This window comes from Bacillus rossius, chromosome 14 (genome assembly GCF_032445375.1).
Source record: "Bacillus rossius redtenbacheri isolate Brsri chromosome 14, Brsri_v3, whole genome shotgun sequence".
Classification (NCBI taxonomy): Eukaryota; Metazoa; Arthropoda; class Insecta; order Phasmatodea; family Bacillidae; genus Bacillus; species Bacillus rossius.
In genome coordinates, this window is record NC_086341.1 from 43,405,494 (window position 1) to 43,431,853 (window position 26,360).

Genomic DNA, 26,360 nt, shown 5'->3' on the forward strand with positions numbered 1-26,360 from the left:
TCGGCATTTTTCAGAGACATGGACTTCCCCTCCTTGTGAATGCCAGAGTGACTGCATGTCCTATGACCTGCATCAGGGGTGTCTTTTAAGCGGCTTCCATGCCACCTGGCCAGGCAGGCTCGATTGTGGCATTGCCATCTCCTCTGGGTCGAGGTCTCCTCTGTCCCTTGGTAGTGTGGGGGCCCACATATTGAACAATGACCACACTACTACCTCATATGTCGGTAGGAGTGGTAGGGGCATTGCAGTGGCTTTGGTGGATCGCAGCACCTTCAGATCTTGCTCCACATCTCTTGCCAGGGCGAGAAATGTGTCCAGTCCTCGCTCAGTCGTGCTGTCCTAAAATGTCTATAGCTCAGGCAACAGTGATTATACTATGTTAAAAAGTATGTCGCTAGCATGTAGTTTCCTATTCAAACTTTTCTCTAACCAGTCACTGTTAGCTTTCTTGTTCTTAACAGAAAATAGGGCCTGCAAATAAATTTCGTCCCTGCATTCCGGCGCACAACAGGATCTTTTATTTAGGATTTGCAATGGTTGCCTTAATTCACTCCAGCTACGGACAATCATTTCAAACACGATACCCCCCGACCAGGATTCACTTTACAAGAAAGTAGCTTCATAAAAAAGACTGTACGTTTTTGTACACGAACAAGTTAGCACCCAAAAGTTAGCACCCAAATTTGGTAAAGCATAGCTGTAAAAAAATGGAAGTAGCCAAATTTTACTATGGTTCTCAAAGAAATAATGTATTTTAGCCAAATATAGCAAGGCCTTACAATATTACGTTTGCTTTTAACAGAAATTAATTATGTACATACGTAGTGTTTTTTGTCAATTTAAATTAAGGCTCTTGATTAGCATCACAGCTAAGGAATGGATTATCTGAAATAACATTTATATTTTCTTTGTTGGTACAATGTGTTTATAAATAAAATTATTCAACCGATGGTTTAGGTTGCCGAAACTGCGGCAACAAGCAAGCTATATAAGCAATAATAGGTGTTACTAATGCGTTTATAAGACTGTATGTTTACAATAAATCGTATTGATTGTTGGGTGCAGTGTGTTCGTGGGTAGGATTTTAACACGTACTTGGGTGAAAAACTTTTTGACAATCAAGACAGTTTCGTGGGAATGTTTGACAGTTATGGGTTTCTCTGATACTTGATAACGTCTGAAAATTGTTACCGGAAGCAAAATCATCATGGTACACAAACCAGCAACGTTTGCCTACGACTTCTGGTTGAGAGGTAACACCGAACCTCAAGTTGAACTGAGTTGCCTGATGCCTAACGGAGTTCACATTCCCATTGAAGCCAATCGGGATGCGACGCTACAGGAAATCAAAGAGGTGAAATTTATGTGTTATATATTTTTGTAATTATCGGACGTCGCGGCTTTTTAGAACGGAAAGAAAAAATATAAAAAAACATAGTATTCACACTATACACTTAAGAAGCATTGCACAGATGTTAAATTGTGAGCTTGTTACCTAGTCGTTGGAAATTAGAATGGCAACAAGAGCTTAAGGAAACACAGAGCAATGTATAACACATATTTAGTACGGCATGTACAGAGATTTATTCACACATTATACAAACACATATAATCCTCATACATTAATATAAATTTTCTTATTATGTTGGCTGTTACACATTACTGCTACAATTCATGTTCCAGCGATTACCAACAAAACACCTGAAATAAATTTATACAAAATTACGTACCATTCACTACTTTTTAAACATTTTCTCATAACCACACGAATTATTCCTCAATAAATAATTCTAACTGGACCCTTTTCTTTTAGTTATAATTACAAATTCTTTTTAATACAAAATACTTAAACCTTCACTTACAGATCAAAATTAGACATTGTTTTAACAGTACCAGAGACTTAGGAACGAGATATTTCTAACACAATTTAAATTTCAACACTTCTCCCCAAATAAAATTGGCTAAAATCTTCAGTGTCGTTTAAGTGATAGCGGCGAGTGTTTTTTTATTTCCGTTGATCCTTGACCTGATCACCCCAGTCGGACCGAAAACATCGACGGAGCGAATTTCTTTATTCTACCTCTGCCGCCGTGCTGATTCCCTGATACTTGCACATTTTCGCTGGCTCTTAATTCACACTATTTGGTAATAAAACGAACACTATACTAGTGCAGAGAATTGGAGACAAATCACATAACATGCTGTTGCTTGAAATTATTTTAAAACAGTTTTTCATTAAAAATTTACCTCCTTGTTTATGTTCATAGGTAGTCTTAAACGCCACGACTGATAGTCCCGCTAATGCCACTGCACTACGCCCTTAACGTTTTAATCAAGTAGTAGCACCTTTTATTTTCACCGTATTAATAGAACGAGAAAATATATTATTTTTTTTTATTTAAAGTATTGCTGAGCAGAACTCTGTTATGCTCCTAGTCGCAAACCACTTCATGACCCTCGGCGGAATTTTCTATGTTCCCCTTGGTCATTTTACTGCAAAGTCCGACACATACTTTTTACTTCCGAAGTCCCGTGCCAACTTGCAAATTGTTACTGGGCTACCACTGAATTATTACCAAGTCCGTAACTGACTTTTATAATTTGCGGCCTCTCTTACCGCCTTTTTCGGCATCCGTGCGCAGCTTGAAGACCTCAGCGGGCAGCCTTTCGGCGTCGATGATCGAAGGTGCGGGTCGTGGTCACCGCATTATTCACGCAGCCGGTTGAGAGAAGACTCTGTGGAACTCGTGCTAGCAGCCTGCTTATATACTCGCTGCGCTCCATACTAAAACAGCGAGGAATATTCTGGACATCCTGAATCGGAAACGCGGCTCGGAAACTTCCGACCACGTCCACGTGCTCCGATCAAAGGCGATTCGGCACGAGTGGACCCGAGGATCTGCTATCCAACGCGCATCAATTGAAATTCGCGCGCCGAGTCCGTGCAGTGTATGGCGGGTGGTATCCCACTAGCCCGCAGGGGCGAGTTTCCTCGTTACGCAGTACCAACCTGCGTAACAAGCTATAAACTGAGATTTCTCAAAAACTAGTAGGGATTTGAAATGCTGTTTTCAGGGTAACAACAGGAACTTCTTTAGTGTTGTAAAAATCTTTTTTCATAATTTTATTGTTACTTTGGGTGAAAGCCGCGACGTAAGATATTTACCACAAAAGACGCCATGGTGAAAAGTTTCAGGAGATCGTTCTCCGTTTACGTGATCCGTCTCCATTTACGCGATTCATCTCCATTTACGTGATCTGTCTCAGTTTCTGCGATCCGTCACCATTTACATATCCGCCTCCATATACGTATCTCCATTTCCTTGCCATTGTAGAATGGGTTTAATATGTTTCATTATAATACTTGTGTATTGAAGCGGCTGCCACCATTTTTTGCTTTCCCGTGGGTCAGTTTTTGTATGTTATTTGGAGTAATCGAGTTAATTGTAAAAAAATATCTTAAGTTGGTAGCATAAAAAATACTTCAAAACAATGTGGATGGTTGGTTTGGTTAGCATAGGTACAGTAAAAATATTTTAAAATCATGGAGATGGTTAGGTCAGAATAGCTTAATCATAAATTGGTAAATTCTAACCAGTTATTAAAAATAATTTTACAGTATTTTAATGTAGCTATACTAATCCAACCGTCTACAGTGTTTTGAAGTATTTTTAAAGTTGCTCACTTAATGTAATCGATCATTCTCAAGTACCATGTACAAAGCAAAAAATGGCAGCGAACTCATGAAACACAATTTTAAAACATCACAGCTACTTTAGTGTACATAATGTTATCCTGAGAGAAAATTACCCGCATCTCAAATTCTATTTAAATTTTTCGCTCGCATTAGAATCGTTTGTTACTTACTACGTGACTCAAATTATTACTACTTTAAATGCAAATGTCAGAAAACAAAGATTCCATGATGCATTTAGTTATATACATAAACTACAAACAGAAAATACAACATTAATATTTCCCTTGCAATTGCAAACAGTTGTCTTATTAACTAATTTGATTATCGAACCAATACCTCTGTTTACTAAATTTCTCCAAAACAGACACACAGACCCACACGGAAAAGAATAAAATGGCATTGGCTGCGTCAATGCACACATTTTTTTAATGTATGTACCTAAGGTGTGATTTAAAAGAAACCAGTAGGAATATAGAAACGCTGTTTCAGGGATAATGAGGCGCATCTCTAGTGTTAGAAAAACTCATGTTCAAAATTTTATTTTTACTTTATATTAAAGCTCCTTTGTAATAATATTACAGTGCCAGACACAATCAACATAAGCATTTTACAATCATGTCCGATTTGTGGAAGTACGTCACATTGAAGGTACTGCAGATGATGGTGGTGCTAATCTAGCATGAGTTTTAATGGTAGTTTTGATAATATGAAAGAGAAAATTCTGAACAGTGTAATATGGTTGCCCAGAACACAGGAAAAGATCAAACATGAATTAAATAAAGCATTACACTTCATTTCAAAACTATAACATGATAGAATTGAATGTATTTGCGCAAAAAGACACATTTTAACAATTGTTAATCACTGAGAAAGGTGGTTAGGGTTTAGTGAAAGGTAAAATTAAATCTTATATAGCAAAACTAGTCTCAACGATAATTTGTCGCGTTTATTAGTTCAGTGTTCATCCACCATCTGTCCGTCAACTAGCCAAGCGATTCACAATCTTCGCAATGTTCGTTTTATGTTTTTCCACTTAAAATATTTTTTTGGTAATGTTTTAACATTTTGACGATGATGCATGATAAGCACTTGGGTATAAATGATTTTAAAAAAAGCTCTAAAATAGTTGTTTAAATATATTTTAGAGTTACAGGTGACGGGTTTGAGAGGTCAGCTAAACTGATCTTGAGAGAGTGTGTTTTTCTTTTGTGTTGACCTAGGTTTAAACAGTAGAGCAACATTTTCTTTAAATAAAGGTTTTATTTCTAATTGGCTGTCTAAACTAATAACTCCACGTATATCGAAATGAGTCGGAAACCTAATACATCAAACAAAATCGTTCGATTCAATAGAAATAAAGTAATTTGTACCCAAATGTAATTAAATAAATAAAATGAAGTGAAAAACTATCAAAAAGCTTCAAAAGAAAGCATTCATAACAAAATAAGTGTACTTTAACAGAAACGAATTTCTTTGATTTATTGCATGAATTGTAACGAAATAAATCAAAGGAATGGACAGTAATGAGTGGACTATGTCCTTGTTACGAATGTAGGATACAGGCATAAGTTCACTGTTAATTAAATTATTAGTATTGATGTTTACGATGTTTCATTTAGCCACCAAATGTAGCCTATCTTATTTTGCCATATGAATTTGTATGTTTACTTGTATTTTTGGAAGTACTTACATTAACTTTGGAATAATGTTAAACTTGCCCCTAAGAAGCCTATTAATTGGAAAAGGGAAAACAAAAATTTGTAGTTAGTTAAATTATAACTTTCAGTTATGATATGTTGATAGCAATTCCAAAAATTGGTGTACAAATCTTCATGCTTCAGAGTAGATTTTCCTTTGTTGTGTGGGTAGATATATTGATGATTTTCTATGAAAAAAAATTGAAATAAAGTTGCTAAAATTGTATTTTTAATTACTTTTCATGATATTTGATGTTTCTGTAAACAGGCATTGACATATTTCAAGTAGTTTACCATTTTAATGAATGTTGTATTATGTTAGGTTAGCTACTGTATTGTTAAACCATTTATTCTATAAACTTCTGAAACATTTTAAGAACTAAATGTAATGACATCCGATATGGCCAAACACACACTCACTCACTCACTCTTTTTCTCCCCCCCCCCTCCCCCCTTTCCTGCATCACCACCGCAGTCACATTCAAGTCCTACCAATCATCAAGAAAAAAGTTCTTATAAATACACTTAACAATAAAAATCTTAACTATAAACAATATTTATGAAAATACTTTAAAAGTTCATAATACTGAAATATAAATTACACTACTTTCAAATAAAGAACCTACTGGATCATTCCAGAAACTGTCTTGCCAGTAGTATGAACTTAAACAAAACAAAAACACCAAGGCGAACTGCAAATACTTAACATGTAAATTTTTTTTAATAAAAAACTATATACAAAAATACAAATATTAAGTTACGTGAAACCCAGGGAAATTATAATACAACAAAAGCCCAAAATGGCATAAGAAAAAAGTATAAAACAGTGTCCCAGTGGACACTAGGTCACACGTTCGAACAGATGTGATGTTTGTCAAATTATGGGAGTTGTAGCATTTCTATCCCTTTAGTCGGATTTTGTCCATTAATGAAATCGACCAAGATTTTCCATTACTATATTATATGTTTTAGTTTGGAAGTTCTTTGTGCAAAAGTACGGCAGTTTTGTATGTCCATAAAAATGTAATACGTATATGTATGTGATTATGTATGTGTATACACACACTATATATATATGTGTGTGTGTGTATATATATAGAGGGGGAGTGAGAGAGAGACTATCTAAACTTTTGAGACAAAGATGGTTTTGGGGTCTATGAACCATGAAACAAAAAATTATATATCTATTTTCTGGAAGTCTCACCATGATAACTGCTCAATAGGTAGTCTTTCTTTGAAATCTAACTAATACCTCGAGAATGACATCTCAAATTGTTAGACAGACAGAGCCACCATGTATTTTTTTTTTTTTTCGCTATTTTTCATAAGCACTACTAAGTATTTTACATAAAAGTTAAATATCATTTAATTAAATAATAGCTAGCTGCAATTTATACATTACAATAAGCATTTACACAAACGAGGTGTTAGTATTAAAGCCTGTTGCACAGTGATGCGGTAAGGTGAAAATGGAAACGGATTACAAAACTCCAATGTATTTACGTTTCCTTATCCGCCTGCTACTTACACAGTGGGTGGAAATATAACTTATAGCAACCAGTGAAATTGAATTTCACAGCTGAAGAATATTATTTTCTTGAAAATATTAACACTGTTGCAGTTAAGGTAAATAATAAAAAATAACCCCCAAAATAATAACAGAACACTCTATGTTCTTGTACTTGAAACATTTTTTCAAAAGTTTTTAAAATGTTAACTAACTTGGCTAACACTGCAGACAAAAGCTCTGCTTCTATAAGGTTTGTTTTACTCGCAGTCCCTTTGAGATCCTTAAATAGTTGAAAGAGTTAGGAGCATATGAACCAATGTCAAAAAGAGTTTGCTGTGGCTTTGTAATGTTACAGCTTTTCGGTGAAAAATAGTAAAATTCTGATCATTGGTTTTTGAAACACTGCAGATGTTCCTCTATTCACCCTGAAAATATCATTTCAAAATTTGTACTGGTTTCTGAGAAAATAAGTACCTTTTATAGGTGACATTAGGTAGCTGGTCAATGGTGTGGCCATTGCCATGTTGTGCTTTATTTTTTACTAGTATATTCAAGACTGTTTTCCACGAGAGTTGGGCCTGAGTGTTGTTGGAGGACTATTGTTTACTTGATAGTACCTAGCTAGAACTTAATCCTGTGGTTCTCCTGATATCCTTAGGAATATAGCGTAGCTGATACCAGGATGTTTAATGTCAATACGTTACGGCCAGGACCAAGACAGTTTATCACCCTAATTAGTAGTGAAAAACAATTAAAGTGGAAAACCAATTTGGGATGGAAAACCAATTATGGTGGAAAACAGTCTTGGACCTGGTTGTAACATACTGAAATTAAACATCCCCCGCCTTTTAGAAAACTGAATTGGCTACACTTTATTCCTAAGGATCTTGGAGAACCACAGGATCAGGTTGCAGTTAGTATTAATTAAACAGTTGGGCAGTGATAACAGTCAGGCCAGTCTCTCATGGTAAACAGTCTCTGCTGCATTATTTAAGGACAAAATAAATTGATGTCACTATAGAAATCACAGGCAATCTGCAAACCCCTAGTGGAAAACAGTCTTGGCTACGCTAATAAAAGGTAAAGCACAACATTGCAATAGTACCTATTGTACACTATAAACTGTAATTTCTCAGAAACCAGTACAAATTTTGAAACAAGTTTTTTTTTTTTTCAGGGAAAATAGAGGAACGTCTTTAGTATTGGGAAAAAATAACATTTAGGATTTTATTATTTTATTTACAGAAAAACCACAACATTAAAAATTTCATGTTGGCAACTATCACCTAGGCAAAGAGAACAACTTGAAGATTTTTTTTTTTTTAAACCTGGCACCAAAGCAGGATGGCTTGAAAAATTTCAGTTGTTAGTTAAAATTCATTCAATACCTATTATCATTCTTGGTACAAGAGCTTAATAAAATTGTATTGTAAATGTACTGAAAATAAGGAGATGTAATAGCTATAGAAATACATGTTGAAAATAATAATTTTTTCAAAATATTAGATATGAATATATAGGTACAAACAACTCTGTTGTATGTAACATGATAAATAAGTTATTCATCAAGATCACCATACACAGAACGTTAAAAGAAAAGTAAGGAAAACATGATCGCGCCAAAACAACCAGCAGACGACTTGCCCTCACAACTCTTCCTTGAGGGAAGGAGCGTCGAGGGCATGACCTGGTTGACCAGAGAGCGTTTTGCCCCCACGAGTGGAAGGACCACCTGCCATACTGTTTCCGCCAAGGGTGCCCGTATAGTGAGAGACTGCATGTTTAACAAACGTATAGGCTTTGATCAGTTCAATCTCCTGTCTCCCTGACGCGTGCTGTGTGAGCTTGCCCCTGACGCGTGTTGCGTGAGTCTGCCCCTGACGCGTGCTGAGTGAGTCTGCCCCTGACGCATGCTTTGTGAGTCTACCCCTGACGCGTGTTGTGTGTGAGTCTGCCCCTGACGTGTGCTGTGTGAGAGTCTGCCCCTGACGTGTGCTGTGTGAGCTTGCCCCTGACGTGTGTTGTGTGAGTCTGCCCCTGACGCGTGCTGTGTGAGCTTGCCCCTGACGCGTGTTGCGTGAGTCTGCCCCTGACGCGTGCTGAGTGAGTCTGCCCCTGACGCATGCTTTGTGAGTCTACCCCTGACGCGTGTTGTGTGTGAGTCTGCCCCTGACGTGTGCTGTGTGAGAGTCTGCCCCTGACGTGTGCTGTGTGAGCTTGCCCCTGACGTGTGTTGTGTGAGTCTGCCCCTGACGCGTGCTGTGTGAGCTTGCCCCTGACGCGTGTTGCGTGAGTCTGCCCCTGACGCGTGCTGTGTGAGTCTGCCCCTGACGCATGCTTTGTGAGTCTACCCCTGACGCGTGTTGTGTGTGAGTCTGCCCCTGACGTGTGTTGTGTGAGAGTCTGCCCCTGACGTGTGTTGTGTGAGAGTCTGCCCCTGACGTGTGTTGTGTGAGAGTCTACCCCTGACGCGCGTGCTGTGTGAGCCTGATGACCGCGCGCGTGCCCCCAGGAGCTGTGGGAGGAGGCCAGCAAGTTCCCGCTGCACTGGATGCTGCACGACTCGTCGGCGTACGTGTTCTCGTGCATCACGTCCATGGCGGAGGTGGAGGAGCTCTTGGACGAGACGCGTCGCCTCTGCGACATCCGCCCCTTCTGCTGCATCTTCCGCATCATCGAGCGGCGCGGCGACAGCGCCACGGACGAGAAGACCCTGGACGTGCACATCAGCCAGCTCATCGGCAAGCGTGAGTGCTCGCTGATTGGTTTGTTGATACGTACAGTAGGTCGATGGAGTGGTAGAATCATAGTCACGGTAAAAAAAGGAAGTATTATACACGGTAATTAAAGGAAGTATTACACACGTAAAAAAAAGGAAGTATTATACACGGTAAAAAAAGGAAGTATTATACACGGTAAAAAAAGGAAGTATTACACACAGTAAAAAAAAGGAAGTATTATACACGGTAAATAAAAGGAAGTATTATACACGGTAAATAAAAGGAAGTATTATACATGTTAAAAAAAGGAAGTATTATACACAGTAAAAAATTAAAGTTTTATACACGGTAAAAAGAGGAATTATTGATACACGGTAAAAAAAGGAAGTATTATACACTGTAAAAAGGAAGTATTATACACTGTAAAAAGGAAGTACAGTAGAACCCTGTTATAATGTTTTTCAAGGGAGCACAAGAAAAAAACATTATAAGCAGGAAAACGTTATAAGCAGGAAATCTCCATTTAGCACTTAACAATGTTCGAGCTTTGTACCAATGGACTCACCAAGCTATGTAAACAACTTTAATGTTAAAACCAAAGATAGTATACTTGATACATGAATTTTCTGAAACAAGCCAACAATTTTTCAACTTCCTCTTGTTCCCTGGTTAAATTTTGTGTGTCTTTAAAGATACACTGCCACATTTTTTGTAAAATTGTCTCACGATTCATGATGACAACATTAAGAGTGAGAACGTCTACTCCTTCGCCACCTGAAAATGTTTAATTTTGGGATTCCTACGTATGAATGAAAAAAAAATTATTTGTAAGCAATACAAAACACGTTTAGTTATGCCCTCGCTCAATGGTTGGCAACTTAAATATCGTAGGACTTTGTACGTGCATCTGAATACCCGCTGGAATGGCAAGAAAGAGAAGAGTTGACTAAGGGTATCAAATGACACGTAACTATGAACATTGTGTACTTTCAGTATATTGCATAAAATTGTATTTTAACAAACTTCATGTATTGTATGGCAGTGATTGTAAACATAAACATACATAAAGGAAACTTTTTATCGTAAGTGTTGGAATAATTTGGTTTTAAAACATTTTTTTCCCCTTTTATTGAATGTTAGAAAGCAAACATTATAAGCAGGAAATTACACTATTTATGAACGTTATGTGCAGGAAATAAATACATTGTCCTTATGGGGGAAATATTGGGACTTTAAATATATGACGTTATAAGCAGGAAAACATTATATGCAGGAACATTATAACAGGGTTCTACTGTATTATACACTGTAGAAAGGAAGTATTATATACTGTAAAAAGGAAGTATTATACACAGTAATAAAAAGAAGTATTATACATGGTAAAAAAAGGAAGCATTTATACACGGTAAAAAAAGGAAGTAATATACACTGTAAAAAAGGATGATTTATGCATGGTAGAAAAAGTAAGTATTATACACAATGTCCAAAAAGAATGTCTCAGTTTGAATGGTTTATTATAATATTTTAATTGAGACTATTTACAACAAATCACACATCAAATTAAAGGTAAACTAACTTTATTTTTTAATGCTCGGTTTGTTAGTTATGCGGCACATATCCAACCTATAATTAAATTCTTCCCACACTTTGGTTAACATGTTCGGAGTAATGTAAGCAGTAGCCTCTCCAGTTCTGGGTCTCAACTCTGGTAAATTATTAGGAAGTGGTGGAACATAGACACAGTCTTTTACAAAGTCCAAAAGGAAAAAGAAAATTGCATGGTGTTATACAACACGACCAATCCAGCAGTAAGGAACTTCGACGGTTAACCACTCTCGTTAAAAGATATGCCATTGGGGAGGGGTTCCATCCTGTTGCCAAATAAAGTTTACAGGCTATGCTTACAGTAAATACTATTAAAATTTATAACTGGTACATTCTTTGAATTACAGACTGTATACTAAAAAGATTGTTTTATTTTCTTCTTATTGTAAATTTGTAGTGGCCAATAAACAGTTAGGGAGACCTGAATTGGCTTGACCTACAAACGGTGAGTGGTGCTGACGCAGAACAAATGAAGGATCAGTTAGACTGATGTTGTTTTAAAGATTACTAGTAGGCCTGAACACTCAGAACAATCAAAATATGCAAGCATTTATTTGTTTGTCTGTTTGAAAAATGTATGAGCATGTAAAAACCAAAATTGAAAAATCAATTAGTCAAATAAAATCTTTTTGTTTTCCGTTGATTGATAAATTTTGCTAGAAACATTTCACATTAATGATATTCTTTGAATTTATTTAATATTTAAAATTTTATGATGTGTGTAAAGTATGTTGAATTTAAATTGAGCATAATTTTATTTAAACTACAAATGTTTTTGTGTTTATACCAAATATAGTAGAATTACTACCTGATCTTACTAAATGTCAATTTTGGCGTTTGAACAAGTGCAACGAAAGTATTACGATGTTGTTTACAAAAAACATCCAGGAATTTGGCTGCCATTATGGAACATAAATCGCAGCTTATCAAAGAAAAGTTTTGAAAAATTTCCAAATACGTACAGGCTCACTTACTAAACCAAAATAACAATGATCCTTTTTTTGTTTGTAACAATAGAGTGTGTGACCTTTAATACTGATTATCTTGCAGTACTTAATGTCTTGAATAATGTGGTTTCTACATTTACGAGTCACAATGAAGTTTTTTTTTTTTTTTTTTTTTTTTCCTGAAATGGTTATAAACAGGTAACCATAGCCAAGCACCATAGGATAAACAGCTGTCAGTCCATTTATAATACAGAACGTGCATAAAAAATTAAGGCTTATCAAGGATATGATATGAAAACAATAAAACTCAGGACTCATAAAATACAAAAACAACACTGCAGCTAAAGCAATAGGATTGTATACTATTTACTTCGTAATCTGCGGGTCGTAAATTGAAACAATAGACGTACTAGTCCATGATGGTAAATCGATCGGTTGTTTGTTTGACACACTCGGTTCTTTGATTGATGTAATTTTGAAATAATTCTTGGTGATTACTAAAAATATCAACAATATATTTAATTTTGTTAATATTTTTTTTTAAATTTGGTTTGCTAGTTTTTGTAGTGAATAACCAAAGAAACGCAAGAAAAATTTAACAAAGTTTAGAACTTTGTGCATTCTGTGGAAAATGAACAAGTTTTACAGAGGGAACTAAATCAAATTAACTTAATAGTGTAAATGGATGCTGTTAAATTTACTTTACAGTGATTTATATTTTATGCATCTGCCTGTAACCACCTCATTAATACCCAAATAAATAATTGATTCATTTTTTAAATTACATTAATTTTTTTCATGACAAATTTGCACAGGATTCTTATTTTAGTACAGTTTTTAACACTATCTTCTAGGCCTGTGTGATTTCCTTTTTTTTTTATGCCAAGAGAATATCAAATCTAATGTTTAAAATATTTGCGAAGTCAAATCGAATTGTGAATGTTGTTCTCGGTTAAACTGTACTACTCTTATTGTTTTTAAATGCAGGATTTAATTTAAAAAAAATAAATAAATGGGATATCGTTTTTAATGTTCGAAATGATAAGTGATAAACCGATTGGGCCCTAAATACAACACCATTTTATAAAAATTATAAAATACCACTGCATAATATTAATATTCAGCATTCATAAAAGTGAACAGATTTTTTTTAGGTAGTTAAGTAACCAACTTTATTCATGCAAAAAATATACGACACAACAAAAAAAACTTAATTATTTTTATGAGCAAATGTTAGGCTTCAATGTTTTAAAGCATTGCAGCATTAGATGTGAAGCTTTGCATAACAACTTAAGCTTAAAATCAAACAAATAGCAAATTTCCTGGCAAAGTCCAAGCAAAACTTTAAAAAGAACTTTAGTTGATTCACTTAGTCGGAACTTCGCACAGGCGTGCTATATACGTGTTTTTTTTTTTCCTCTTCGCAGCCCTAACGGAGTTTGACCAGCTCAAGAACACGGAGGTGAACGACTTCCGGTTCAAGATGAAGATGCTGGGGGAGGAGACGGCGGCGGAGCGGCGCGCCAAGTCGTGGGCGGAGAAGGTCCGGTACCAGTTCCCGGCGCGGCTCGCCGACATGCCCGACCTGCCGCCGGCCGTCGCGGTGCGCCTGCGCGACGGCAACTTCGCGCTGGCCACGCGGTTCGAGGACAAGGACGTTAGTACCCGCCGCAGGCTGGGGCCGTGCGAGTCCTCCATTTTCAGTTCGATTCAATCCCGAGTCGAATCCCTGCCAGCTATTTGGAAATTCGATTCCAGTTTCGAATATTTTCTTTCATTTTTAAGTTTTACTATCATAATAATTTGCATTAAGTTTAAATACTCATATTGCTGAAGGATAAATAGTAGGGGTGAGCCGATCACCACATTTGCCGATCATGCCGATGCCAGAAATGTGGTACCGATCATGTCGATTTTTTTGACCGATTAGTGCTTTTTTAAGTTGGTTGTAAAATATGCTCCGAATTACTTAAGTTAAATAATTTTACTTGAAACTACTCATTACTGAATACCTATAAACAAATAAGTTACATATTTTTATAGAGAAACTTTTGATTTAGACACTGATTTTTAGTTGTTCCCATAAACTAATCTGGAAATCTATTAACCCCTTTAACAAAGTCTATAACACACTGTTGACCAAATAAAAAATCATCGTCACACAATTCGAAAATGAATGTGCTCCAAATTACTTAAGTTAAATAATTTTACTTGAAACTACTCATTACTGAATACCCTAAACAAATAGGTTACATATATTTATATGACAAACTTTTGATTTAGACACTGATTATTAGTTGTTCCCATAAACTAATCTGAAAATCTATTAATCCCTTTAACAAAATCTATAACACACTGTTAACCAACTAATCATCATCGTCACACCATTCAAAAATGAATGTTTGTTTACATTTTTCCGCTTTTTGGCGCGATTTAAAATGCTTTCTGCTTGATAATAAGACGCTGTTCCAACTATATGCCAGCGCCCCCGGCTGACGTGGTATGGCCACTCACGTAAGGCTGTTCCAAACACCGCCACCGTTCGCCCAATCATCTGCGTGCTTTTGTATTTATCGGGTGTCGCTGTTCCAAGGTGACGTCAGTGCCCCGAGCGGTGTACGTAGGCCTCAAAACTTTGCCTGTTTGTCTTATCTATCCAAACATTATGCCGGAAAGGAAAATAAACGCCGTAGTTTTACGTATTTTTACAGTATATTTTTGAGTTTAACATTATAACGTGAGCGTGTGTAAGCTTTTGTTTGCTTTAGTGCATTTATGACTAATGTTCAGTGGCGGCCATGTTGCGGTGTTTGTTTATCAGTGACGAGACAGTATTTTACCCAGTTTTTAAATTTCGCTTAAAAACACTGCGATTTTGCGTTTATCGTCGTTTAATCGCGATCGCGAAAAGAACAGGCCCCTATGCATGACTTATTAAACAATTTGGTGTGCTTTTGTTTACTATTTTTTAACAAACGTACTTTTCATGAATATGTTTATTTTATAAGAATAACTTTACTTAATTTTTTTTTCTGCAGAAAAGATTAAAACACGTAAGTAACGTAAGTAACGTAAGTGTTACTTTAAAACGTCAAGCAACAGTTCTGAAGCAAAAAATATGTCGGCGCTTTTGTGTTACGTAGAGATTTTTTTGTCTTCAGAAAGCGGTAATAGGCAAAAATGATCGGCATGCATGAAGCCGATCATGCAAATGACCAAAATGACCAAAATCGGCCGATCTTAATAATCGGCAATCGGCATCGGCTCACCCCTAATAAATAGTTTCACAAACAAAAGAGTTGACAATATTATTTTATTACATACAATTTCCAGTTGGCAGTTTTAGAAATAATAATTACATAACTTGAATGTAAGAACTTCTTTAAATGCTATTTGTTACTTTCATATGCAACGTTCACAGATTTATATAGGCTACACTGCTACAGTTTACATGCGAAATAAAACACTTTGACATAAGAATTATGGTAGGCTGTATATACATAAATTGAAACAAATGATTTTACAAAAATAAGAATAAGTTAGACCTACATGTTAAAGCTACTTATTCCTTTCACGAAAAGCTAAAAATATAGGTATCTTTTTTTTTATATATATATTTTTTTTTGGACTCGATGCATTCCGAATCCATTAAAATTAATCAGGGCGAGGTCGGATATTCATGGAACCGAACCGAAATCGAAAATTTCGGGTACCCGCACACTCCTACCGCAGACTCCTGTTCTGGTGAGGGTCGCGCTTCCCGGCGACGAGGGCGACGCGGTGGTTCTCGCCGACCACCTGGCGACCAATCACTGGTGTTCCTCGAGTAGGAAACGTAGTGAACGTCGCAGTGTGTCGGTGCGGTTCAACAGGGTCAGGGGCGAATGCAGCTGGGGGAGGGGGGGGGGGATTGAGGATTATATCATCCTCTTCCTCCCTTCTCTCTCGAAATCCTGAAAAAATACATAAAAATCAGACACATTGAAGTATCTTGGCTTCTGGGTTGTAGCCGTGTCCTTGGCGAATAATTCACCTATTGACGACATTGCAGTCGCCATCATCAGGGTGCATTTGCCTACGGTAGGGAACTGCTCCCTGATGATGGCGGACTGCGATATGGACCGAAACGTCAATAGGTGAATTATTCGCCAACGACACGCAGAAGCCAAGCTACTTCAGAAAATGGCAGTGAAAGCCGGCGAACATTATCAGACACATTTCTAAACATTTGCATATGACTTTTCCACATTTATCCACAATTTCCTAATACTATTACACACTTTAGTATAAATTTCCACAAATTACTGTTATTTTCCGAAAATTGCCTTACATACTTTTTTTTTTGTATATTTGGCATACTTTTGCTTACTTTTGCATACTTTCACAACTCTCATTTCTGTAGTTTAATTGTGTCTAGTTCCTACAAAGATCAAGTTTATTGACACTATTAATCATGCTTGTTTATTTGAGGTGTATTCTTAGATTTCTATAAATTTTCTCTAATTTCTAACAGTCGCATACAGTCAAATTTAAGTACTGTGGTGTGAAATGGTAGGCAAATGCTGAAATGTGCAAATATAGATTGCCGAGTCCTTATTACTTAGGTTTGTGCCCAAGTTTTGTCTAACCTAATCCATACAAGAATCCATGTCTTCACAACATTTTGTACAAAACTAAACACTTGACGGGCAATGCATTGTGTTGTGAGACTTCTATAAAGCCTTACTGACTGTCAAACTTGGTTAGCCAATAACTAGTTAGTTTATGGCCCAGTTAAAGCTGGCTTTTGATTTGTACTGCTCTAAAAATATATCTTCAGAATATTCAATGTTTTTCAGTTTTCTCCAAAGTCAAATAAAATAAGTTTTTGTGTCTTGAAATCGGGCAATATTGCTAACTGGTATAGACCGGAAAAATTCGCGGATTCAATGACCTCTAGAATAGCCTCCACTATCCTCTGCATTTTTTCAAGCACACACGCGTGTTCATCGGATGCTAACTTGTGAGGCGTCTCCACTGGGTAGCTTGTGATTCGATGCTTTTTTTGGTCGATGGTCTCTCATCGGCCCAGAGAACTCCAGTTAAACTGCGAGCCAACAGCAGGACCAGCAGAATTGTACACGTGTTTGTATGGGGGGACTGAATTGTATCCCCTCGGAAAGGGTACCTTTCAGACTTATGGTGGCGGTAGTGTAGCTGGGTAGGAACTCGAAAGTTACCCTTTCCGATTTCTTAAAATGTTTCGGTTTTAATGCAAATATGTACTGGAAAGGTATCTCCTCGGAAAGGGTACCTTTCAGGATTTTCTGTACAATGACACAGCAGAAAATAAACTTGAAAGGTACCCTTTCCGATTTCTTAAAATGCATAGTATTATTTTCTGCTTTAAAATCCTGAAAGTTATCCCCTTGGAAAGGTAACCTTTCCAGTTTGCATGCTCGGAATGGTTAGATTAGATTAGTTTAGGTTAGGTTAGTTTAGTTTAGGTTAAGTTAGGTTAGATTAGGTTAGGTTAGGTTAGAGGGGATAACTTTCACGATTTTAAAGCAGAAAATAATATGCATTTTAAGAAATCGGAAAGGGTACCTTTCCAGTTTCTACCCAGCTACACTACAGCCACCATAGTCTGAAAAGTACCCTTTCCAAGGGGATACAATTCTGTCGTCCCGTTTGAATTTCATCTTGTCACGAGATGAATTCGCGAATTGCTAACCGGGCGTGCCGTGCGTGTGGGGTGGCGCAGATGTCGTTCACGTTCAACGTGCCGTGCTCGATGACGCCGCGGCAGCTGCTGCAGAGCGTGCTGAACAAGCGCTCGATCACGCTGAACTCGCGCGACGAGAGCGTGGACGAGCTGGTGCTGAAGGTGGCGGGCCGGGAGGAGTACCTGGTGGGCGACTGCCCGCTGGTGCGGTTCCAGTACGTGCGCGACATGCTGGCGCGCGACGCCTGCCCCCTGCTGGTCATGATGTCGGCCGGCCACGTGCCAGGTTAGCCCGCGCTCTCTCTCGGCCGTCCTCTCGTCTCCGGAGTGTCGGCGTGCGTTTAGTTCCTGCCCCTTGCTGTCATGATGCCGGCCAGCCACGTGCCAGGTGAGCCCGCTCTCTCCTCTCTCAACCGTCCCGGCACGACGAGCGGCGTTTAGTTGGCTCCAGTGCCAGATCAGGTTAGAAAGTGCGTGTTTGTGCATCGTGGGCGTGCGATGAAATTTGTACATATTATCCGAATTAACTTAAAATATAAAAAAACCTAATTAAAGCAAATTATTGTATAAAAATACAGTAACTAAATTTAAATAAATCACTCAAAAGCTAAAAGAAAAAGCCTTTTAAATAAAAATTTCAAATCCAATGTCCACTGTTGACTGTAGTCACAAGATAAAATGCTGGACTTAACGAAATTTTTGGTTTTACAACCCCCCCCCCCCCCCCCCCCCCCCCCTTTATTTCAATTTTAGGAATAAGTTAAAATTTATTTACATAGATTTGACCTGCAAGGGGAGCGGTAGATAGACTGATAAAATATGTTTATGTGCTTTTAAAAAAGGAAAATACAATTGCCATGCGAATATCGCTTGTAAACCGCGCCATTTGCAGAGTCTCTGTGGGAGAAGCGCGGGCCTCTGTGAATAGTGGGCGTGGGCATGTTGCAGAGGCCCACTCGACGCTGCAGCAGCTGTCATGAGATGTTCATACGACAAAGTCCAGTTTAATGTGTTTCATGACAAGTACATTATTATGTTAGATTGAACATGTTTCAGTACCGTATATATTTTACATTGTTTTACAAACCCGTGTGAATATACGAATCAATTTTTCTCGTAATTTTGAATATATGGACTTAAAAGGGTTTTCCTTGTACGCCCACGGTATGTTTCGACTTGTTGTGTATATAGTTTGAGCATGTTTTAGTGTAGTGTGTAGGCTTTGAACATTTCAAACTTCCCGCCCTGCAGGGGCATTGTGGTTGGTCACTCTGGAGTGGCCAGGAAGTAGGTTGGTGCACCTGCGCACAGGAAGAGGACAGTCTGATAATCAACATGGCGGTGAGTGGACGTTGGTTATACTATCGCGACTCGTTTCCAATCGAACCATAGTTGCTTACAAATGTTGCATCCGCTAAATATTTCAGTCCACATCTCTTTGTGCAACAGTGTACATATATAAAACTTGTTTTTCATCATTATATGTCGCTTACACCATTAGGACTCATTCACAAAAAAAAAAATTTAAAATATGTAACATGTATGAGGGCTTAAGATTTATTATTGATAAGTTTAGATTTGTTTCCTTTAACATTATTTACACATTGTTTGTATATTAAAAATATCAGTGATGTTTTGAAATTATAAATAATACTCTATTTTAAGTACATAATCAGTTATATAAACTGTACTATTTTCATACTTAAAAAAATTTGAACTGTTTTAAGAAAAATTGCGTTACCAGATATATATTTTTTTAATTTTTCTTCATTTTACACACTTTTTTGTTATTGTTCTGTGTATATTCCTCTCTTTTTTTTTATTTTGATTTTTTTTTGGATCAATTTTTTCTTGGAATACTGTGTGAAGTTTGAAAAAAAAAAAATTCCGAGTGTGTTAAAGTTTGATTAGAAAAATGTTTGATGTTCGTGAGCATTGTGATGTTTGATTGGAATGAAAAGAAAGCCTATGTGCCGGGGGGATGTGAGGGGCTGAGCCGGCGGGTGCGGCTGTGCGCAGTGGACGCGGGCTCCATCCCCAGCCGCCCCGAGAGCTCGGACGGCTCCCGCGCCCGCTCCCACTCCACCATGACGTACCGGCGCCGCGGCCGCCACATGTCCTCCTGGGACATCGAGAAGGCCTTCACCTTCCAGGTGTGCGCCATGTCGCGCCTCAACTGCGACACCAGCCGCGTCGTCGAGGTAACCTCCCCACCACCGTCCTGTCTTGTCTTGTCTCTGCAGCGCGTGGATGGCTCGTCATCGAGCAGTTTAAATATAATTATTTGCTCTGTACTACCACTTTTCCTTTTGATTTTTTTTTTTTTTTTTGACGTGTCAACGTCTAATAAATCGATGAACGCCGGCTGCACGCAACGAAAAAGTGTCCCGTTACGCTCGTTGTCCAGTTACACTCGTCCCGTTACGTTCGTTTTCCCGTTACGCTCATTGTACGCTTGCGCCGCATCCATCTCTCTTCCATTCGGTTGGAACAACCATAGATTTGACTTTTTCAAGGCACGTTTAAACTTGAAACACTCCCATTCGTTTCCTACTTTTCCTATCGTCGTCCTATCCTTGACAGAATAACACTGATTGGAAGAAGTTAAATAGCAAATATGTATAAAGAGTTATAGTTTAAATAATCTCTTCGTTAAAGTGATAAACATATTTGAATTAATGAGTGGAAATAAAAGTAAATTTATTAATTATATTGTAGATTTTATTTCACTCCTTCTTTGTGTTCATACAAAATAGTAATAATTCAATAAAAATGATTCAATTTTATTCATAAAGTATGCATGCAATCATTTCATCAATGTTTTGTTATGGCGTTGTCACGTTAAACTATCGTCCGTAAACCGACTTTACAGACAACCAATTTTTTACTATCAAACATTTATAAAAAAAAGTAATTACTTAAATATCTTTAATTTTAAAATTAGATTCATTTGAATTTTTAAAGAAACAATAAAAACTTTTTTATATATATTTTTTTATTCCAAGACTAAGACGTCGTCTTATTGTGCATCGTCCTTCTAATAATTTGACTAAGTTTAATTTTTCGGGCAAATATCCTGTAGTGTCTTTTTTGTGCAGATCTCACACAGACAAGGAACATCTAGGGAACATAGAAAAATAAGGGAATTGAAAAGATGATTTTGAAACCTGTAAAACACAGGGAAATTAAGAAAAATTAAATTGCCAAATCAATAAGTATTTTTTAATACTGGTGTGCTCTTTTCATGACCTAAAGCCAGACTTTTAATCACAAATTATGTGCATTAGAAACGCCATCTGTTTTCGTAAAGAACTAAACAAGAAAAATCAGATGTGAATTTATTTAATGATTTGAAAATATTCAAATTTTGATTGTTTACATGGTCTCAATCTCTCAATAGTGTATTGTTTCAAAGTTTGATAATTTATAGTGGTTACATAGCATTGATGGAGAATTGGAGATGGTGACATTGCAAACTATTTATTATGCAGAAAAAGATGTAATAATAATTTTTACATTTTATGTGTGGTAATAATAATTTTTACATTTTATGTGTGGTTGAAATATGTAGTAATAAGTGTTTGTATTTAATATATTTATGTTATTTTGAAAAGTTAGTGTTTTATCGCATAATCGTTGCATATTTTATACTAAAATAAAGATTGAAAAGTAGGGGTGCGGTTTTTATGCAAAAAAAAAAAAGCATTTTTTGTTAGGTGAAGTTATTCATAAAAACAAAACCTTCGTGGAAAGTATGTTTATTTAAAAAGTAGAGTATACAAAAGAATGCCAAACAATTTAATTTAATAAGTCATGGAGCAAAAACACTTTGTTCAACTTTAAATAGAAAAATGAAAACTGTGACCCACCGTGAGCCGGAACTAATGCATACTATCATTATCGTACACACTTACCATGAAAGAGAGAGGGCTATCAAATGTAGATAACTCGGCATTAAACATGCAATCGGTGAGTGATCAATATCGATATTTGACTACATGCGTGTGCTGTATATGGGAATCAAATAACCATACAGAATGATGCTAACTAGTGTTGGCCTCATTTTTAGAAGCGGTACACAGTGGCGACAAAGATGAACAGATAAAGGTTATAGTATTTGAAAATGTCTTTAAAAGTAAATTTACACATCAGACAACTTTGTATTTCTGTTGATTACCTATATAATAAATAAGTAATCTGTAATATTCAAATAAATATTAGATTTCAAATTTAAAATACATTTTCTATTCAGAAAAACTTCCTACACAGAACGCTTGGAATCTAACAGCGGGATCAAAAACATCATGCAACGTTTATACGAATATATTTCTCTCCAAATCATGATGCCCTAAAATAACAGTGCAACGATTATGCTATAAAACACAGTAATTGATTAGTGAGGGGGATAAAAATTTTTGGTTTGTAACCCGCACTATTCAATAAATGCTATTATGTCCTTCGGCTGTTCTTGTCCTTGCTCCGGCTAGACTCTGGCTAAAATAAAAAGTCTGTGGTTGGAAGATCAGAGAAATGAAACAACAATTTAATTAAAAAATTGTCTCTCGTAAACCTTGGCTGGTGGAGGTTCAATTTATGACGAATTTAACTTAATATTTACCAATTGCTGTTTCCATCGTAAATCACGGACTGGCTTATGATTAAGTATAGCAAACTATCTCGTGCCCTCCGCAGGCCGATTTATAATTCCCTCGGGCGGGCATTAATGCTTCAGGCCCCAAAACTGATTCCAGTACCAAATAGTGCTGACCATTCGAAGGTTGGGCACATAAGTACGCCTTCGAGGCAGTATCAAGTGTCTTGTTTACTCTCTGCACAGTGCCTCTCAAGGAGCTCTCCCGATCCACCAACCATGGGCGTCGCAATCGGGGTGACGGGGGGACACCCCCCCCCCCCCCCCCCACAATAATAAAATTCTTCAATTTCGTCCCCTCCAATAATATATTTAGTTTCGTAGTTATATTATCAATATGATTTCTGTGATATAACCCATATGTTGCGCATGATGCATTTAGTCCAATCGTGGTAATGTGAGCACTTTTTAATTCGATCTTCGTGTAAAATCAAAATCAGGTCCCATACCGAATACAGATATGTTAACTGTGTTTTTGCAAATTTGTTCTCTGAAAATATTTTTTATAAAAAATAAATTAGATATTGCAACCAACTATAATTAGAATATTTAGGAAAGAAAAAATGCCTAAAAACCACCTTTTTTGCACCTTCAAACCCCAAGTTTTACCGGGGGAGGACCCCCAGACCCCCCGCATTTTTTTCCAGGGGATGGATATGCCTCAACAACTAAATCAATTGAAGTCCCCCCCCCCCCCCCCCCCCTCAAAAATATGTCCGTGCGACGCCCATGCACTGACCAGCACCCGTGTTCGCTCTGCAGGTGGGGGTGCAGGCGGGCCTGTTCCACGGCGGCAAGGCCCTGTCGGAGCCGCAGAAGACGAGCGAGAAGCCCGTGTCGAAGGAGGGCTGCTGCGAGTGGGACGAGGACCTGGAGTTCGACCTGCAGGTGCGCGACATCCCCCGCATGGCCCGCCTCTGCCTCGTCGTCTACGAGACCTCCAAGACCGCCAAGGGCATCAAGTCCAAGAAGCTCAAGGACTCCAAGCAGGCAGGCAGACCTTCCCGCTCGCACCGGTCGCGTTACCTTTGAATATATGTACTGTATAGAAGTCGCGAGTGGATAGGTTTTACTCTACGTTTTTCAGGAGCGAATGAGGAGCAGCTTGGAAACTTCACCGCTGCAGTGCGCTGCCGTAACGCCCTGTATCGTCTTAGTTGTTATTTACACGTTAGAGCGCAGCACTGTCGCCCGCTGTCATTCCCCCGCACCCCCCACCCAACATTCACTGCAGCTCAAGGTCGTTCAACGGGAGTTTGTGCGTCACGAAACTGTAGGGATGAGAGGTGGGGCAGAGGGTGGGTGGAAGACAACGCATGTTTGAGGGAGGGTGGGGAAGGGGTGTTTGAAGAGTTCGACACTTGTCCACTAGGGACCACCACAAGTCGATGCCCTAGAGATGGTGGCGATTGCGGCGGTGAATTAACCAACCACCTCAAACCGTATTAGAAATTTTAACCTGGGCTGGTGACTTCTATACAGTATATATATTCAACGGTGTTACTGTTACGTTGCAAAAAAAATAAAAATAGCCAGTCATGGGGACTGTCAACATAAGTGAAAACTTAAAACTTTGTTTTTAAATGTGTAATATGACATCATTTCTACGTTAAATGTACTTAAGAAAATGATTTTGGTATTATATCAGTACAATGTCAGTATGACATTATTTACATCCTTACATCATTATTTAGTCACAACAGATGTCAGTGATATGTAAAAATGCATTACCTAGCTATGACTTACCAGTGATGTCAGACCTAGGTCATGTATTCACGCGGTCAAATTAACTTCACTTGCTGCTACTACAGACATGTCGGTGATGCGAACTCACAATATTTTACCCATCCGAAAAAAAAGAGTCCCAACACGCACATGATACAGTCGAGTATATACAATGTATTAGTGTATATATGCGTATACATGTACACAGGCAGCTGCGATTTTCCAGTCTGGCGCAACGCGTCACTAGCATGTCGGTGACACGAGCACGTAGGTTTTTTTACCCCTACCGAAAATCGCTCAACACGGCTAATGAAGTTTTCACTTCAAAAATGGACTACAGACTATGGAACGAGAGAGTAATTGCCAATCACTCTCTCGTTCCAGAGCACAGTAATGCCTTGTTGGCCTTAATTGTTTCGGCGTGCTCTGTTGCCAGATAAACCCAAAAAAGCACAAAACTTTATACATAACTTTGTAATGCAATAAAAAAATATATACAGTACAACCCTGTTATAACATTCTTCAAGGCACCAACATAAAAAAATTTTATAAGCAGGAAAATGTTATAAGCAGGAAATCATCTTCACTTTGTAAAAATTACGCGTGGATTGATTAAATTAAAAAGTATAGGTAAAACAACACAAAATACAGGAGTAATACACTAAGTACAGCAATAAAGTGGAAAATTGGTTAATTTTATTTATAGATAATACCTAATAATATGCTAAAGAAAAAAAAATGTTTTGTACGATACAGTTCAGAGTCGAAACAGAAATATTCAACTCTTTTGCAATCACAACACACGTTTTGTTGGGGTTCCTGTCCACTTGGTTAATAAACTGAATTTTTTCAGCTACAGAATATATTTTCGCTTATATTTATCGGCCATCATAGCCGTACAAAAACCTGAATAAAATTTCAATACGGCGTATTTTAATTAAATACGACCGTGACTACAATAAATAAAAATTAATTACGGTAAAGGTTAACCACAAACAAAAGCCGTGAATATATCCAAAGAACAGTTAACCATCTCAAGGTGTTAAACCTTTGAAACAAAAACCAGCACCATAGACTACAGTAGCACTGTTTCCGACCATGTATCAGTGCACAAAATGCGCATCATAAGTATAAAGGAACAAGTCATAGGCTAACAAGCGCGAACAGGACGCCATATTGATAGTCGATCCGGTGCAAGTTGTGGAGTGCGTGTGTACCACGTCTATGGTGAACTACTCAAATGTAAACATCTGATGTTTGTATATGCGTGCTGTATTTTCTAGCTATGGTTTCGCTCTAAATTATGACTTTGAAGGAAGGGATACTGCAAATTGTGGCAGTTATCAAAGCAAATTTGAACGTTAAAGGCGGGAATGTAGAAATTTTAATATTGTTACAGGCGGGAAATTAAAGCATTGTGATAAATGGAGAAATGACGAGACCATGAAATTATGGTGTTATAGGCGGGAAAATGTTAAAAACGGGAATGTTATAACCGGGTTGTACTGTATATACTTGGTGAGTAATTCTACTTTTAGATGTCTTTAAACCTTCATGTGCCAAACAGTACACATATAGAGTTATTTAAGACTTAACTTATTGCAATTTAAATACTGTCCCATTTCTTGGACCCTGTCATTTCTGTACAGCGAAATTTGGCCGAGTGTTTTTGAGACCGCCGTCTTGGTATCTCGGCTGGAATTAGTCGCAATGACGGAAAAGGTTTGGCTCGCCGGCTCGGCCGCGCTGAAGCGAACGCTGGTGTGTGTGTGCCCCCCGCAGGACCTGAACGTGAACCCGCTGGCGTGGGTGAACACGACGGTGTACGACTTCAAGAACATGCTGAAGACGGGCGCCATGACGCTGTACATGTGGACGTACGCCGAGGACATCCAGAGCGACGACCTGCTCCACCCGCTGGGCACCATCGTGTCCAACCCCAACGTTGAGCAGGCCACCACGCTCACCCTCACCTTCCACAGGTCAGGCCCCGCCCGCCAGTCCCCTTCCCGCCCGTCCCGCGTCCCAGACGCCGCTGCCGAGGCATGTGCGAAGCCTCGACCCAGCAGATCAGTCTGAGATTCTTTTGACTTTCACCTCATTT

General features: G+C 37.9%; 1 protein-coding gene across 2 annotated transcripts in view; it reads left to right on the forward strand.

The window, feature by feature from the left end:
- The first annotated feature begins 969 nt into the window (after window positions 1-969).
- The window catches only part of LOC134538834 (phosphatidylinositol 4,5-bisphosphate 3-kinase catalytic subunit delta isoform), an 83,273-nt gene continuing 57,882 nt past the window's right edge, over window positions 970-26,360 (forward strand). Inside the window, exons 1-7 of one of the 2 annotated variants that reach the window (XM_063380362.1) lie at window positions 970-1,354; window positions 9,417-9,651; window positions 13,604-13,833; window positions 17,920-18,166; window positions 19,900-20,081; window positions 23,294-23,521; window positions 26,039-26,238. In XM_063380362.1, coding sequence (XP_063236432.1) covers window positions 1,208-1,354; window positions 9,417-9,651; window positions 13,604-13,833; window positions 17,920-18,166; window positions 19,900-20,081; window positions 23,294-23,521; window positions 26,039-26,238 — 1,469 coding nt within the window. In that variant the 5' untranslated portion in view covers window positions 970-1,207. The remainder of the gene's footprint in view (window positions 1,355-9,416; window positions 9,652-13,603; window positions 13,834-17,919; window positions 18,167-19,899; window positions 20,082-23,293; window positions 23,522-26,038; window positions 26,239-26,360) is intronic. The other variant, XM_063380363.1, reaches the window with a different exon arrangement.